At 44.1% G+C, this 14,900-nt stretch overlaps 1 protein-coding gene, 1 long non-coding RNA gene and 3 other non-coding genes across 39 annotated transcripts; 4 read left to right on the forward strand and 1 right to left on the reverse strand.

Annotated features, from left to right (window-relative positions):
* The first annotated feature begins 744 nt into the window (after positions 1 to 744).
* LOC110486552 (uncharacterized) lies at positions 745 to 2,990 on the forward strand. 3 transcript variants are annotated; one of them, XR_002468081.3, is made up of 7 exons: positions 745 to 940; positions 1,297 to 1,352; positions 1,676 to 1,711; positions 1,876 to 1,937; positions 2,160 to 2,188; positions 2,389 to 2,446; positions 2,690 to 2,990. It is a non-coding gene; the product is annotated as an uncharacterized LOC110486552 (long non-coding RNA). The 3 variants fall into 3 exon arrangements; XR_016486005.1 differs by having other exon boundaries at positions 772 to 940; positions 1,297 to 1,539; XR_016486004.1 differs by lacking the exon at positions 1,297 to 1,352 and having other exon boundaries at positions 774 to 940.
* LOC118938602 (small nucleolar RNA R38) lies at positions 1,450 to 1,521 on the forward strand. The gene has a single exon (XR_005035810.1). It is a non-coding gene; the product is annotated as a small nucleolar RNA R38 (small nucleolar RNA).
* Positions 2,012 to 2,083, forward strand: LOC118938601 (small nucleolar RNA R38). Its single transcript, XR_005035809.1, has one exon. It is a non-coding gene; the product is annotated as a small nucleolar RNA R38 (small nucleolar RNA).
* LOC118938603 (small nucleolar RNA SNORD49) lies at positions 2,244 to 2,316 on the forward strand. Its single transcript, XR_005035811.1, has one exon. It is a non-coding gene; the product is annotated as a small nucleolar RNA SNORD49 (small nucleolar RNA).
* fbf1 (Fas binding factor 1) lies at positions 2,791 to 14,433 on the reverse strand. 33 transcript variants are annotated; one of them, XM_090196774.1, is made up of 29 exons: positions 14,335 to 14,431; positions 13,218 to 13,242; positions 13,076 to 13,117; positions 12,881 to 12,959; positions 12,691 to 12,751; positions 12,549 to 12,599; positions 12,224 to 12,446; positions 11,763 to 11,900; positions 11,531 to 11,675; positions 11,235 to 11,392; positions 11,066 to 11,159; positions 10,439 to 10,873; positions 10,228 to 10,290; positions 10,012 to 10,082; positions 8,998 to 9,047; positions 8,839 to 8,886; positions 8,557 to 8,685; positions 8,361 to 8,461; positions 8,063 to 8,269; positions 7,597 to 7,704; positions 7,296 to 7,435; positions 7,045 to 7,163; positions 4,660 to 4,782; positions 4,269 to 4,454; positions 3,904 to 4,080; positions 3,635 to 3,772; positions 3,353 to 3,443; positions 3,138 to 3,268; positions 2,791 to 2,940 (listed from the first exon to the last, which is right to left on the reverse strand). In XM_090196774.1, the coding sequence occupies exons 1-29, from the start codon at positions 14,401 to 14,403 to the stop codon at positions 2,857 to 2,859; spliced, it is 3,486 nt and encodes a 1,161-aa protein (XP_090052900.1). In that variant the 5' UTR covers positions 14,404 to 14,431; the 3' UTR covers positions 2,791 to 2,856. The 33 variants fall into 33 exon arrangements, 32 of the variants coding, with proteins under 32 accessions (XP_090052900.1, XP_090052902.1, XP_090052898.1 ...); XM_090196776.1 differs by having other exon boundaries at positions 7,296 to 7,390; positions 10,012 to 10,100; XM_090196772.1 differs by having other exon boundaries at positions 10,012 to 10,100.
* Between the last annotated feature and the right edge of the window lie 467 nt (positions 14,434 to 14,900).

Raw genomic sequence — 14,900 nt, forward strand, 5'->3', positions numbered from 1 at the left:
GCCCTATTTTACCAGTAGCAAATAATACGATCTATTGATGTTAGAAAATTATTTGTAAAGACGAGATGCAATGCTTATAGCCTCACCAAATGCAATTAGGTATTTTCAAACCAAGGCTCTCATTTGTCTATTTGTAGGCTATATGGTCAGAATATCCCATGTTGTTCATTTAGGTCTAGACTACCGGTATATATATTTCCATCATTATTTTACAAAGTCGGATATATATGCCGCCTATGTCCTGGAGTTTATGCCTCTGTAACAGTACAAATTTAGACCGTCCCCTCGCCCATACCCGGGCGCGAACTAGGGACCTTCTGCACACATCAACAGTCACCCTCGAAGCATCGTTACCCATCGCGCCACAAAAGCCGAGGCTCTTGCAGTGCAAGGGGAATTTCTACTTCAAGGTCTCAGAGCAAGTGACGTCACTGATTGAAACGCACATCCGTTACACCTCCCAGTGTGCCACACGTGCATACACGTGCACCAAGGGACACTGGCTTGCAACAGAGGGCAAAGAAAGAAGAAAAATATGTAAATTAAATCACAAATATGTATTAATAGGTGCATTCAGTGAGACAGATTGCAACCACTGATTAAAACATTAAGTCACCCAACCCAATGGTTGAGTGTGTAGCCTTCCTGATATGTGTGCCAATTGAGGTCTGCTCTGGGAAATCCAAACCCCACTCCCTACTGGTCCAAGATTGGTCACATGGGGGGTATGACGTATTGAAATGTATAAATACCTACCATAGTCACAAATTCAGTCTTTCGAACGTATGTAGTGCAGGGAATATGTGGCCGGTTTAATGTTTGGTGTGTTTTTTTTATGTTCGCGGGGGGGGGGGGGAATAACTATCTGTATCAACTCATAGCAAAATGCTTCAAATACACTACGAACTCCAGTGTCGACCAGTCACCATGAGTGTAAATTGTAAGTAACCACTGTTAGCCATGTGCAAATGGAGCTAGTTCGCTAACTGCTAGCCACATGGCTGGCTAGCTAGCTTTCTCACCAAAAGTCTAGGCCTGGCCTGTTTAAATAACATTCAGAACCCTGGTTTTTCTGTAACATACGTTACCTGATTTTCCTTATCACTTAATGGGTTTTAGTTTGTTGATTTTGTTTAGTATTCACTGTGGTGCAGGTCGCCTGAGTTGTGGGAACGTGGTCTGCGTCAACATTTGCGGCACATTTATGATTAATTTACTAGCGCGGAAACATTGTTTCCACTGTAGCTTGTATGTGGTTAGCTATGTATCCGTCTGATCTTTGTCTGCACCTTTCAGAGCCGTTTGAACGTGGATGGACTTCAGAAGTCCTATGGGCTGTGTCCACTCAAAAGGTAAAACAATATCCATGATTACATTTGACCAGTTTTAAATTGGGAAGTTTGACAGTCCAGATTTGAACAGGTCTGAAGTGTCTACCTAGCTTAATTAACAAGCCTGTGATGAAACAAGTTATCCCTGTCTGAACAACAGTGTTGACTTACTGAAACCCCTGAGGCTTGATATGTATGATTTGAATGGGTACGTTTTGGCAGTAGTCAGTTGAGTAACTGTATTGTGTGGCGTAGTTTCTTAAGGTTATATGTAGCCATGTTGCATAGCAAGAGCATTAATTGAAGTTGTGCAGTAATGGACTACTTGATACCCTTTCTTGTAGTGTTGTGGCCTCCGAGGGTGACGTGACAGTTGCTTGGTAAGTACCTAGCTAGAACCTCTATGGTCTCTTGTGACTCAAATGGAGACATTGATTAGTTTACTTTGCACTGAAGATGCTCTGAGAAATGCACAGCCCTGAATGTGAAAGAATGCCTTTGACCGTTGTGGTAATGCGACCCAAACATGGTAATTTCTTTACAGGTCTGCCAACCTGGGTGTGATTCCATGAGAATGTTCCAATGAAGTTACTCCCATGAGAGCAGGTAACCAGTACTTAGGATATTAAGTGATGGTCAGATTGCTAAGTAATGGTGTTTAATCTGTGGAGGGTATAGTAACAAGTCTGTGATGAAACAAGTTATCCCTGTCTGAACAACAGTGTTGACCTATAGAAACCCCTGAGACTTGATGGGAGATTCATATTGTGGGATAATGATTCAAGTATTACCATGATGAACATGTGTTAATATTTCAAATATTTCTAGTGCCGGTGGGTCAAGAGGACAGTTAATTGGTAAGTGTCCAGCTAGGTTTTTACTTTACAGTATTTTTTTAATGGTGACTGTGGTTTCAGAGATGAAAATGCTGCATAGGAAGTGCCGTCTGATGCGATAACTGACGCTGGATAAAGCTGCTCTGAGAAATTCACAGCCCTGAATGTCACCATGCTTTTGGCAATTGTAGCATTGACCCAAATTAACAATTTCTCTACAGGTCTGCCAACCTGGATGTGAACCCCTGAAAATACAGCAAGTAATGCCATTGGGATCAGGTAAAACTACATGAACTGAATTAGTCTTATGGCTGATAATTAAATGGTATGTGTAATGGCAGATGTGAAGAGGGTAACAAGCCTGTGATGAAACATGTTATCCCTGTCTGAACAGCAGTGTTGACTTATAGAAACCCCTGAGGCTTGATGGGAGATCATATGTACTCAATTTCTGGTTTTATAAGGTAACAGTTGCCTGTTGGAACCCTTCCTTGGCTTACTAGATGTTTTTATTTATTTTAGGCAATGGGGTCAGACGTTGTGCCAAGGACCCGACTCAAGAACTGAAATTCACCAAATTAATGATCAGTGACTGACACAAAGAAACTAGTTCAATGCAAACATTAGAGAATGTCAAGTTTTAATGGTGTACTTAATACCAGAAAGTCACAGGGCTTTGAGCCCCACAGTTAATCAGTGTGAAAGGCTGAATTGTAAGGTGCTTTCTTGAGTGTGTCCAGGAAGAACTGCTCATCCTGCAGAAAGTCACGATCCTAAGAAGATAAAACAAGTACATTTATCTACAATAAAGATTTTGAAACTACTCTGCGTGTTCCATCTTTACTATAACATCTAGGGTAATGTTCAAAGCTGACTTCTGTTAACTGCATTGGCCCTCTGAAATTGGATCAAACTATTGAACTTTAAACTGATTGTAAGCACTTGATTTGGTTAGTAATGCATTAGTTACCTTCTCTGCTGTGTGCCTGAGCAGGGCCAATCTGGCCTGGAGCTCTGAATCCGGACTAGAGACCAGGGGTGGGGGCTGGCGAACAGCCTTGGTGGAGGCCATCTGAGGTACTGCCGACACTGGTCTGAAGTCTGCAGTATTTAAAATATTGTAAAATATGCTGTTCTGTGTTGATTCAGCAAAAAAATATTTGTTTTGAAAACTGCTTAGCCCACCTGTGAATATAGCTTGAGGGAAAGGAGTGATTGGAAGGTTGTGCTTGAGTGCCTCCATTTCTCTACGCTGCTCAGTCATCTTCATTCTCTCCTGCAGAAGGGGAAATGGTTAGTTGATACACACTAGCATTTCCATAAGTCTGGATATAATTTGTACACAATTCAAAGGTGCTATAGGAGGACTGGAAGAATGAAACCATTTCCAACCATAATGTGCTGTTCCTGATGTGTACCAGCAGAGGCTGGTGGAAGATTGGCTGGTATACCCCCCTACTTATTGACCTGATGGAGGTGCTGTTCCTGCTGTCTCAGTCTCTCCATCTGGGAGTGGATGCTCCTCAGCCTGGTCTGGTGCTCAGTCTCCACCTGTCTCGACTCCTGTAGGGCCTTCTCCCCCTCATTATATTTTTCTGATGCCAGCTGCAAATACCGAAGCAGTGCGCCCAGTCACAGCATTGTGCTACATCCACTCAATCGCATACAACCAATGATTTATATACATTACTGTCAACTCAATAGCTAGCTAATAGTGATGAGGTTGTGATCCAGACCTTGCTGAAGGCCTCTACCTCCTGGGCACGTGTCTTCAGCTGCAGGCCTGTACCACTCAGCCTCTCCTTTTCCCTGTCCAGTTCCTCCCTCTGTCTCTCCAGAGCCTCCCTCTCCCGTGCTACAGCTGCCTCATGCTGCTTTAGCTCCCCAGCACGCAGCTTCAGGTCCACCTGTTCCTGGTGATTACAGAAGACGGCCTGTTTCAAAGCTCTGCAAATATTAATTGCTTGATTAAGTGAGTGAAATGTAATGATTGGGTTAGGTGAACCCCATTGCCTGAACATGTTAAAATGCTGGCAGTTTGCGTGCGACAATGATAGACATACAAGCCTCTTGTCCTATCCTAGCCCCTAGTCTGCAGTACCTGCGCCATGCTGATGATGGAGCCCTCTCTGTGGGCATCCCTCTCCAGCGCCCGGCTGGCCTCCCGCTCTGCTCGGTCCTGCCTCTGCTTCTCCTGGGTGTGGAACTGGGTCCACTCAGCCGCCAGCTTCCTTCTCTCCTCTGCACAGCGCTGCATTACCTGCTGCTGCTCCTCCAACAGGGCACTCTAGACATGGAGGGGAGTAGGGGTCTTCTAAGTCAGTGTTTCCCAACCCTGTTCCTCCAGTACCCCCAACCTGACACCTCATTCAGGGCTTGATGATTAGTTGAATCAGGTGTACTATAGGGGCTACTTGAGGACCAGGGTTGGGAAACACTTGAGTAGGGATCTGGCAGACATTTAACCACGTCTACCTCAGTATCTGTCTTACTTTTGCCCTCTCCAGCTCCTCTCTCTCCATGCTGATGTGCTGAGTTAGAGAGCGTCTCTCCTCGTCTAGGCCTCTCTGAGATGAGTCGGCCTTAGCCTGCTCTGCATTCACTCTCCAGCGCTCCTACAACACAATCATAATATAACATTATGGGGAAATGGAAGGAAAAGCGAACTACTTATGCAAATTAAGGCCAAACCTCTATTTGTGAATATAATAGTAACCCTTTTACTTGGCTGTGCAAGTACGTCTTATTGGTGACACTGGTGCGAGCTGCACATTCTACCTGGACCCCTCAAAACATTCAATTTTTTGGGTGGATAAAACCATGAATTTGTTCAACAGTGAAGTGCATTATCCTCATGTGTCTGCTGTGCCACTGTACCTGCCTGTTTCAATGGGTCCAGATGCTGTAATGAGCGAGCCTCATGCATTTCCAAATAACTTCAGAAGCAAGCTAGTTATCCATGTTAAAAATGGAGGGGTCTCCGCTTTTTGTAAGTATAATGCACATCTTAATGATCATTACTGAGCTCAAAGCACACTGTTCTGATATGGCAGTGAAATTGCACATCGGCCAAATTATTATTTGACGTTATTCACTGTTAGATGAATGCATGCTTCTAGCAATAGGTGTTCATTTAGATCTAGCTAATGTTTTTGGTTTCCATTTCCTCGGAAACCCCCCCCCCCATTTCAGCCATGCCACAAAAGGACCAGCTGACATGTCAAGTGATTCTCTCGTTAACACAAGTGAGTTGATGAGGACAAGGCTGGAGATCACTGTCATGCTGATTGAGTTCGAATAACAGACTGGAAGCTTCAAAAGGAGGGTGGTGCTTGGAATCTTTGTTCTTCCTCTGTCAAACATGGTTACCTGCAAGGAAACATGTGCCTTCATCATTGCTTTGTACAAAAAGGGCTTCACAGGAAAGGATATTGCTGCCAGTAAGATTGCACCTAAATCACCACCAGTACAGAGCTTGCTGAGGAATGGCAGCAGGCAGGTGTGAGTGCATCTGCACGCTCAGTGAAGCAAAGACTTTTGGAGGATGGCCTGGTGTCAAGAAGGACAGCAAAGAAGCCACTTCTCTCCAGGAAAAACATCAGGGACAGACTGATATTCTGCAAAAGGTACAGGGATTGTACTGCTGAGGACTGGGGTAAAGTCATTTTCTCTGATGAATCCCCTTTCTGATAGTTTGGGGCATCCGGAAAAAAGCTTGTCTGGAGAAGACAAGGTGAGCGCTACCATCAGTCCTGTGTCATGGCAACAGTAAAGCATCCTGAGACCGTGTGGGGTTGCTTCTCAGCCAAGGGAGTGAGCTCTCTCACAATTTTGCCTAAGAACACAGCCATGAATAAAGAATGGTACCAACATATCCTCCGAGAGCAACTTCTCCCAACCATCCAGGAACAGTTTGGTGACGAACAATGCCTTTTCCAGCATGATGGAGCACCTTGCCATAAGGCAAAAGTGATAACTAAGTGGCTTGGGGAACAAAACATTGATAGTTTGGGTCCATGGCCAGGAAACTCCCCAGACCTTAATTCCATTGAGAACTTGTAGTCAATCCACGAGGTGGGTGAACAAACAAAAACCCACAAATTCTGACAAACTCCAAGCATTGATTATGCAAGAATGGGCTGCCATCAGTCAGGATACGGCCCAGAAGTTAATTGACAGCATGCCAGGGCGGATTGCAGAGGTCTTGAAAAAGAAGGGTCAACACTGCAAATATTGACTCTTTGCATCAACTTCATGTAATTGTCAATAAAACAGGCTCTAACCAATAGTGCAAAAAATGTATTAGGTAAACAATAGGTAAGTAAAGAAAGGCTATAAAAGTAGCGAGACTACATACAGACACCGGTTAGTCAGGCTGATTGAGGTAGTATTTACATGTAGAAATGGTAAAAGTGACTATGAACAGAGTAGCAGTAGCGTAAAATAGGGGGTGGCGGGACACAATGCAGATACCCCGGTTAGCCAATGTGTGGGAGCACTGGTTGGTCAGCCCAGTTGAGGTAGTATGTACATGAATGTATAGTTAAAGTGACTGCATATATGATAATAAAACATTGTGAATGATTTGATAAGATGGTGCCTCAAATGTATTCTATTGTGAAGCTGCCCCCCAAAAAATGTAGGGCCGTTGTGCCACCAACTGAAAACGTTAGTCTGGAGCCCTGTGTTGACACACAAGACCTAAAATTAAGTCACTCAAGACACGTTTTCCTTTACAATCCCATTTTTTCCCTCAGGGTGACATGGCAAGTTTTATTTTACCTTTTATTTATACAAGTAAATTAAGAAGAATCGTATTTACAATGACGACCTGTCATAGAAGCACAGTCAACAAAGACCTCTGAGTGACTCCTGACCTTCTCTAGTTGCCTCTGCTGCTCAGCCAGCTGGGTGTCCATCTTGGCGATGACTTCTTTGAGCCTTGTTCTCTCCTCTGCCATGGCCCTCTGCTGCTGGCCCAGACGGTCCTGCATCACTGAAAGAGTAGACAAGCTGACTTTCACATAACATTGTGACATTCTCACTGACTGAAGGGAAAATAAATAGAAACAGCAGTATTATGAAAATCTTTTTTTTTCTTTCATAAAACTGAGTGGTGGTATCATACCTCGGAGCTGTTCGTCTCTCTGCCGTGCCCCCTGCTCCAGCCCCTGGGCTGTGTTCTCATGGGTGCTCTCCACCCGAGATGAAAGGTCCCCCAGCCTGTGGGAGAAATGCTCCATCTGCTCAATCACCACTGTCAGGGACCTACAACGCCAATACACAGAATGAGGGAGACTATATGATGTCAACCTGTAGTAAGTTACGAGTTTGGTTACATGTAGCATGTCCTTTATAATTCTTATGCAAAGGTCGGAGATTAAGCAGAGTATGGTTAAAAATGAGTTGAGTAGAAATGCATGTGTGACCTGGTTTGTGATGTGGCACTGGTCACAGCATCAATCTCCTCATCCTTCAATCTCTTCAGTCTCTGGACCTGATCCTCGTGGTCTTTCTTCATCTCCAAAATAGACTTCCTAGAGGAAGGAAACCGTGACAAAGAAACATTTAGGAACATTATGGAAATATAAAGATACATTCTTTTATCCACAAGCTGTGAAAATATTATTTATTTTACCTTTTTAACTAGGCAAGTCAGTTAAGAACAAATTCTTATTTTCAATGACTGCCTAGGAACAGTGGGTTAACTGCCTGTTCAGGGGCAGAAGGACAGATTTGTACCTTGTCAGCTCGGGGGTTTGAACTTGCAACCTTCCGGTCCAACACTCTAACCACTAGGCTACCCTGCTGCCCCAAATAGCTGAGCTTTAGGGAGAAAATACAGGCATGGCCACAATCTCTTGTTCTCTAATGTGGTATCTTGCAGCCCCCTACCTCTGTAGGTCTCTGAGTCGCTCCACCTCTCGGTCTCTGTCCTGCTGGGTTTGGGCCAGTCTGCGCTGGTGCTTTGCCTGCAGCTCCATACGCTCCTGTTCAGCTATACGTGTGACGGTGGCTAGGCGCTCTGCTAGGTCCTCGCATTCCTGTCGTGCCCGTGCTTCTCGCTGTGCCGCGGAATCGTCAAGCAGCTTCACACGAGCCCTGGTGGATGCACACACACTCTTTTGGGTAAAGAGGTAGTGATTCAGTGGTGGTGGCAGGACCTCTATAGGTCTCCGAGCTCCTGTCATACCTGTGTGTGTTCTCCATGAGCTCAGTGTCCTGCTTGTGTCTCTGCTGAACACTCTCCAGTAACATCTGGTTCTGGTCTAGCTCCTGCTGTAGAGATCTCACCTGGAAGAGAATACGCAGTAGTCAGCTGAATGTTGTTTATGGAAGTGGCAGAAAGAGGAAGAGCACTGTCAAAAAGACAGTTGATAGATAGATACCTGTCCCTCCAGTTTGATGATGCGGGCCTGTAAAGCTAGATGTCCATTCTGCTTCTCAGAGTCTCTCTTCTGTCTCTGCAGCCCAGCTACATCCACAGCTCCCCCTAACCCCAGCAGCTGGGACTCCAACTACGGTCAGAGACGGATACCAAAGTCAAGTTACCGAAGACTCTCAAAGGGGAACATCTGATAAAACCTAAGGTATCTGTGTTCAAATTAGTAAAACAAATTAAATGTGAAGTGTTTCCATCAAATGAAAAGGTGATTGGAGATTTGTTTCACCTGCTGTTGTAGCAAGAGTTGTTGCAAACTGTTGGCTGAAAGAGACACCTGTTTAAAAGAATGTTAAACAATTAAATAAGTGACTTATGGTTTCCAAACATATATCATCCATAATGACATTAGGGCATATAAACAAAAAATAGAAAGGCCTCTACATACCTGTGGTTGGACAACAGGTGCAGTGTTCTGCATCTGGCTTTGCTGTGGCACTGGGAAACCAAGAACAGTATGTGTCAATCAGGACAATCTGCCCATCATCAATGCTAGTGATTGATAAGAAACTAGAGGCATAACTATTAGAAATACGAATACAGTTAGAAAGTTATTCAAAATGACTACTGTCCATAAGCTATCCATCCCTATGTTTCCCTAAGAGTACCTACACTGCATAAAGCCAGGCATCATAGCATGGGGCATGGGGCCAGACATAGACTGCCTTGGCTGGGCAGGGTAGTTAGGGGGCAGCTCTGCTTGACTTGGCCATCCTGGCTCCCTCTGATCCTGCAGGGCTGGTGGATGGTACTGTTGGGGCAGGGGGAAGCTAATGGTAGCAGAGGTTGGCAGGGGAGAGGGGTCTGGGGTCTGGTCAGGATAGAAGCCTACTCTAGCAGACACAGCTGTGGATAGAAAGGGGGAGACTAGTTGAGAGGAGGGGAATGGCTCAGGTTTGGTGGGGGGATGTTGGATGACTATTGTGGGGGATTGTGGAGGAGATGAGTGGACTGCTCGTCTGGTATCTGTGGGGAGGGGAGAGCTGATGTGTGCCTTTGACATGACTGTGGGTTGTGGATGTGAGACAAGCTCAGTACGGGTCTTAGGTGTTGGTAAGTGAGGGGTGTGGTCTGTGTATGAATTCTGCCTGATAGGCTCAGTTTCTTCAGCAGTGGAATGAGCTGGTCGGGGCTGGGCATAACTCTTTGTCCCTATTGGCTCAGCAGGGTCACTAGTGAATTTGTGATTGGTTTCCTGTGTCTGCTCAGGAGGGTCAGGTGGGATAGGTGTAGACATTCTAGTAGGCTCTGGGTCAGCTAAATGACTAGAAAGAGACTTGGCTTGAAAAAACAATGTTTGTTATAAAAGAAGCTTCCCATGAGGTAGAAGTTGAATAGCACAACGTAGAGGGAAAAGGGACATGGTTAGCTGGGTCCTCTAAGATGGGAGTGAGTAACATACCAGGCCTGAACTGGTCCTCTCTCACTGGGGTAGAATGAGCAGTAGGGCTGGGCTGCCTGTGGGAGGGCTCCCTGGGCAGAGGAGAATCTCTTGAAGAGAAGGAACATAATCGTGACCTCAATGTCCAAAAGCACCAGAACTCATATAGCACACTGGGGCAATATTGCAGTGGTAGATATTATACATCACAGCTATTTAGATTAAGGTTGATCATACCCTGGTTCCTTGTTGGGTGTGGATGCATCTTTCCTCCTGGAAGCTGGTGAAGAACCACGTTTGCTGAGGAAGTAACAGACAATCAATGTCAACATACTGAGATGTAAGCAGTCGCTTCTAATGTAGACGTTTCTCTAGAACTGTGGAAGTATGACCCAGCCTTCACTGTAGAGTACCCTAGTCCTAGCCTTACCTAGTCCTATAGCCTTACCTGAGAAACGACTCCAGATCCACCTCGTCTCCAAACCCCAGAAAGTCTTCCTGGGTTGTCCTCTTTTCCTCTGACCGTGTGGATGATTGAGTCTTCTTCCTGCTCAATGCCCCTGATAGCCAATCATCTTCGTGCTTTTGGCTTGCAGAGACCTCTACACTGGGTCCTACTGGTTTGGAGTATTTGAAGGAGGTGTTTGGAGTCTCTGTCGATGGCTGTGGAATGTGGTTGCCAGAAGAGGAGGGTTTGCTTCCCACTGACAAAGAGGAGGGGGTCTTCAAGGGTTCTGGTACAGGCGGGGGCTCTTCCTCATCATCCTGCGAGAGCCCCAGCCAGTCTGCAGCAGGCCGGGGAAAGGTAGGGGTGAGCGTGGTGGGGGTGATGGGTTTGAGTTTCTTCTCAGGAGAAGAGGCACTGTTGTCCTCAGTGGAGAATCTGAAAAGGAGTGGCTAATCTTAGATTGTGGCCATTTCCTTTGTCATACACTCTGGTCCAGTAGCTGACATATAATCTGTGTTCCTGAAGCTTATCTATCTAAATATGATGTACTTGTTATTGACCCAACTAAGCATTGATCCAGGCTTTGACCAAAACAAACTGAGGGCTTCTGCTAGAGCTCTGACTTACCTGACCGACTGTCTGCGTGAGTGTCGTCCCTCCGGTGTAGTGACCAGTGTAGGTTGATAGGAACCGAACGTCAGGTCTTCTTCTAAGAAGGGGTCTGACAAAGGGAAACATCAACTCTCATTTCATTCATTCAAGAATACTATATCACACAACATGGAGTGTTAGCTACCTTTAGTAGTGGGGGTCTCCTGATGATGCTTCTGCTTTTCCTGCTGCTGCGGAGGGTCCTTCCTCTCCCCTGTTGGAGGGCGCTCCAGAAGGCGAGGGGAAGTCCCACGCCCCAGAATCTCATCTAGCCTGGTGCGTGCTCTTTGAGGGAGCTCACTGCTGCTAGAGACAGTCAGCGCAGAGGAACAGGGAAGTTACATTTCAAATGAACTTTTTGTTGGGTTTATCATAGTCCATAGGTTTTGTAATAGCCTTGGTTGGAACTTATGATGTTGACTGAGGCATTTGAGACCCTACCTCTCATTCTTTGGTATGAGCACGGTCTCATTCTTCTTAGGGCTCTCTTTGGGACTCTCCCCAAACCCCAATGCATTCATTAGGTCATCCTCGTCATCATCAAACGTAAGCTCGTCCCGCTTTTTTGGAACTGGAGCTGGTGAGGCTTACAGGAGAAATATATGCATTTGATACCCAAAGGAAGAGTGCCAGAATGTATGTTAAAATGTATAAAACACAAAAGTTCACCAACCTGTTTCTTTTTTCTTTATGATAGGGGAGTCTGGGGGCAGCACTGATTTCTCTGGAGGAGCTTTTTTGGGGATTTTTGGCTCATTTTTGTCTTCTATGGGTAGATCATCTAACAGGTCAGCCAAAGGGTCATCAAAGTCTGTAGACAACAGATATGATACCAGAGCTGGGGATACTGTTTTGATATTGATATGCTTTATGGTGTTAAGAACTCTACACTTAGGGCCACTCTAATGGATTTTACAGTTGACCTGATATTTTTTGGTCTATACATGGGTCCAACTGTTAGCTTTGGTACCTTTTGTGTTAGTTGTTGGGGCAAGAACATCATCATCATCATCATCTGAAGCAATGCAGCAATGTGGAGAAATAATGTACAATTATGTATATTTGCATGGTATTAATACTAATTTGGTGGCCCAGTGTAGCCAGACTAGCCAAAGACCCAGACAGTCAGCTCACTAGTGAAGCTGAACCTCTTGTAGCCACGTGCCGTCGATGCAGGAGCAGAACTTGGCTTCTTCTCCTCAATGTCTGGCTCATCTGAGATTCCTCCTTTTAACTTGTTTCCTGATTTAGGAGGATTTTTCGTAGGTCCTCCAATGCCGGAGCCTTTACTCTGAGCTGGGGCTGAACTGGGCTTTTTCTTTGATCCAAAGAGATCAGCGTCCATATCATCTATGTCCTATGTAAGGATAGAACAGACACAGCTGGGTTATGAACGTCCACACATAAAGCCTGGAGGCTTACTCCCTGAGAATTTGTCATTAGAACAAGGCACCATTACCTTCATGCTCTCCAGTAAGGCTGTGGGATCAGCCTCAGAAACATCAGAGCCCTGGATTGGAAGTGAATATAAAATATGTATATGAAGGAAAATATAGTCAACTGCCTCCCTGCCATACTTAATGTATGACCTGCCAACTCACCTCATCATTTTCAGCTTCCTCAGCCAGTTTGCTGAAGAAGTCGTCGTCGCCCAATAGTGAGCTGGAGAACCAAAACGCATAGAATGAGCAAGCAGACTGACAGTATCCTCTGTCTAAATAGTCACGAAAGAAAGAGTTGAGACTACTCTCTGATCTGGCAGTACATTTTTTTCAGTCACAGTTAACTCACTGTTTTCCACTGTGTGATGGTAGAGGAGGTCCTAGTCTGCCTGCTTCACGGGCCAGAGCTTTGGCCTTCACTGGGAAATCTGTACAAATAAACAGGAAAACTTTATCACTACACAGTGTGTACGTACAGTATATTATACTAATGATTTGTCAGTTTGAATGGTCATAGATCTGTTGTAGGGATGTAATCACATACCATCATCTCCCAACAGGTCTCCTAACATATCATCAATTGAACCTGTAGTACAAAAACATCCTATTGAATGAATCTGTGCGCACCATTGAAGTTGTATTGTGCAGGATTTAAATAGGTAAATAACAACATCAGAGGGACTTACTCTTCTGTCCTTTCTTCTGTTTAGCCTGTATCGATTAGGAACACATAGGATAGAGGGTGTGTTTAATTTGTGATACTTTCCAACAGGAATCTGTTTCAAAAACATACAAAGTAGCACGATAAATTCACCTTACTAACTAGCTGTCGAATAGGCATAAACTCACCACAAAGCTTATTCTTAATGTTTGTCCATGGGCTACCAGATTGAGGATAGACATTTTTCGGAATAAACGCGGTGAGTGTTAAACTTAATGACATAGCCCACTCCCTACCGGGTATCTTATTCGGTCGCTATACAACTTTGTATGCGTTGTTTGTTGGCAACCTTGTTATATACGAAGTTTCTGGAACAGTTTCCTGTTGGAACGTTAAATAAATTATACCCACCCAGGTTAGGGGTTTTAAAACAAAGTTCGCTGCAATCAATGGGGGTGACTGGCACTTGAATAAACTGTTAGCTTTAACTAGAAGCTATCTTGTTGTGGGGAATTAGCTAGCTCTCAACAACCTATACTGAGCACTATTACATTACAGAGGGTTGATCTTGCAGAATGGCCAATAATGTATTAGTAGACTTATGATAAATGACTCTTATCTTGATTTGGATAGTATACGATACTTACCATGATGTTTCTCTGACTGCAGCAGCGTTAAATCTGAGCAAATGTAATAGCTAATGTTAGCTAGCTAGCTAAAGTAAAGCGTCAAGGTGACTAACCACAGCGAAGGGAAATCCCAAGAAGTCTGCAAATTTGCTTTGGCTAGACGACTAGAAGCTACTATCTAGCTATTCTTTCACACACGTAGCTAGTATATTTGGTCACTAGCTACCTTTTTAAGCATTTAGAAACAACGGACGAATAATGCTGTTGTAAATGTGTTGTAACGTTACCACCAGCACTAGCTACATTCAAATGACATGGAAAGGCGGTTGTCTCATCATGAAGGCATTTAACGTTAACTGTGTAGCTAACGTTAGCTAAAAAATCAAAACATACTCCCTCTGATTGACCAGGTTGAATGACTGAATATTAACTTAAATATTTAGAGTAAATCTAACCATCCCTCAATTTAAGTAAATAAAATACCAATCCATATGCTTTTATCAGTGTATTTACCCGCAGGTTCCTCTGTTGTAGCATTTTCAACGTACACTCCCTGTCTACCAGTGAATTATTGGTAAACATTCTGTTTGGTCCCCACCAGGTGGCGTTTCAGGTTAGAACATTTCAAGATATGAGTTATTATTGTACAGAATAGCAGGATATAGAATAACAAATATTGCTTTTATCTAGCTAAATACTTTTTGTTTAATTGCAGGTTAGTATTGGTGTACATAAGCGAAGTAACCGATTATATAACAACATTAATAATTGGTCTACATAGCTAATCATTCAGTCAATGGTGGTGATGGACTGTATCAACGACACCCAACAAAATCTCAGTGGCATGAACAGATTAATTAAAGGAAAACTCCACCCAAAAACTATTTTGGGGTATTTGTTTATTTAGTCCATTGTTGATTCAGTCCCAAAATGTGTTGCATGTCAGCAATCACGTTTTCAAGATATATAACTTTCGAAATACAGCTGGAATGATGCATTTTGCATCATATAATTTTTTTAATTTTTTAATTTTATTTTACCTTTATTTAACCAGATAGGCAACTTGAGAACAAGTTCTC

Source organism: Oncorhynchus mykiss, chromosome 13 (assembly GCF_057628025.1).
Source record: "Oncorhynchus mykiss isolate SJ-2025 chromosome 13, ASM5762802v1, whole genome shotgun sequence".
NCBI lineage: Eukaryota > Metazoa > Chordata > Actinopteri > Salmoniformes > Salmonidae > Oncorhynchus > Oncorhynchus mykiss.

Bases quoted from the DNA above. Each gene is read 5' to 3' on its own strand.
- fbf1 (XM_090196771.1), bottom strand. From the start codon at position 14,403: ATGTTTACCAATAATTCACTGGTAGACAGGGAGTGTACGTTGAAAATG. The intron at 10,291-10,438 runs GTAAGGCTATAG...TTACTTCCTCAG, and splicing joins GATCTGGAGTCGTTTCTCAG to CAAACGTGGTTCTTCACCAG. The intron at 3,269-3,352 runs GTGGGCTAAGCA...TAAATACTGCAG, and splicing joins CCCTCAAGCTATATTCACAG to ACTTCAGACCAGTGTCGGCA.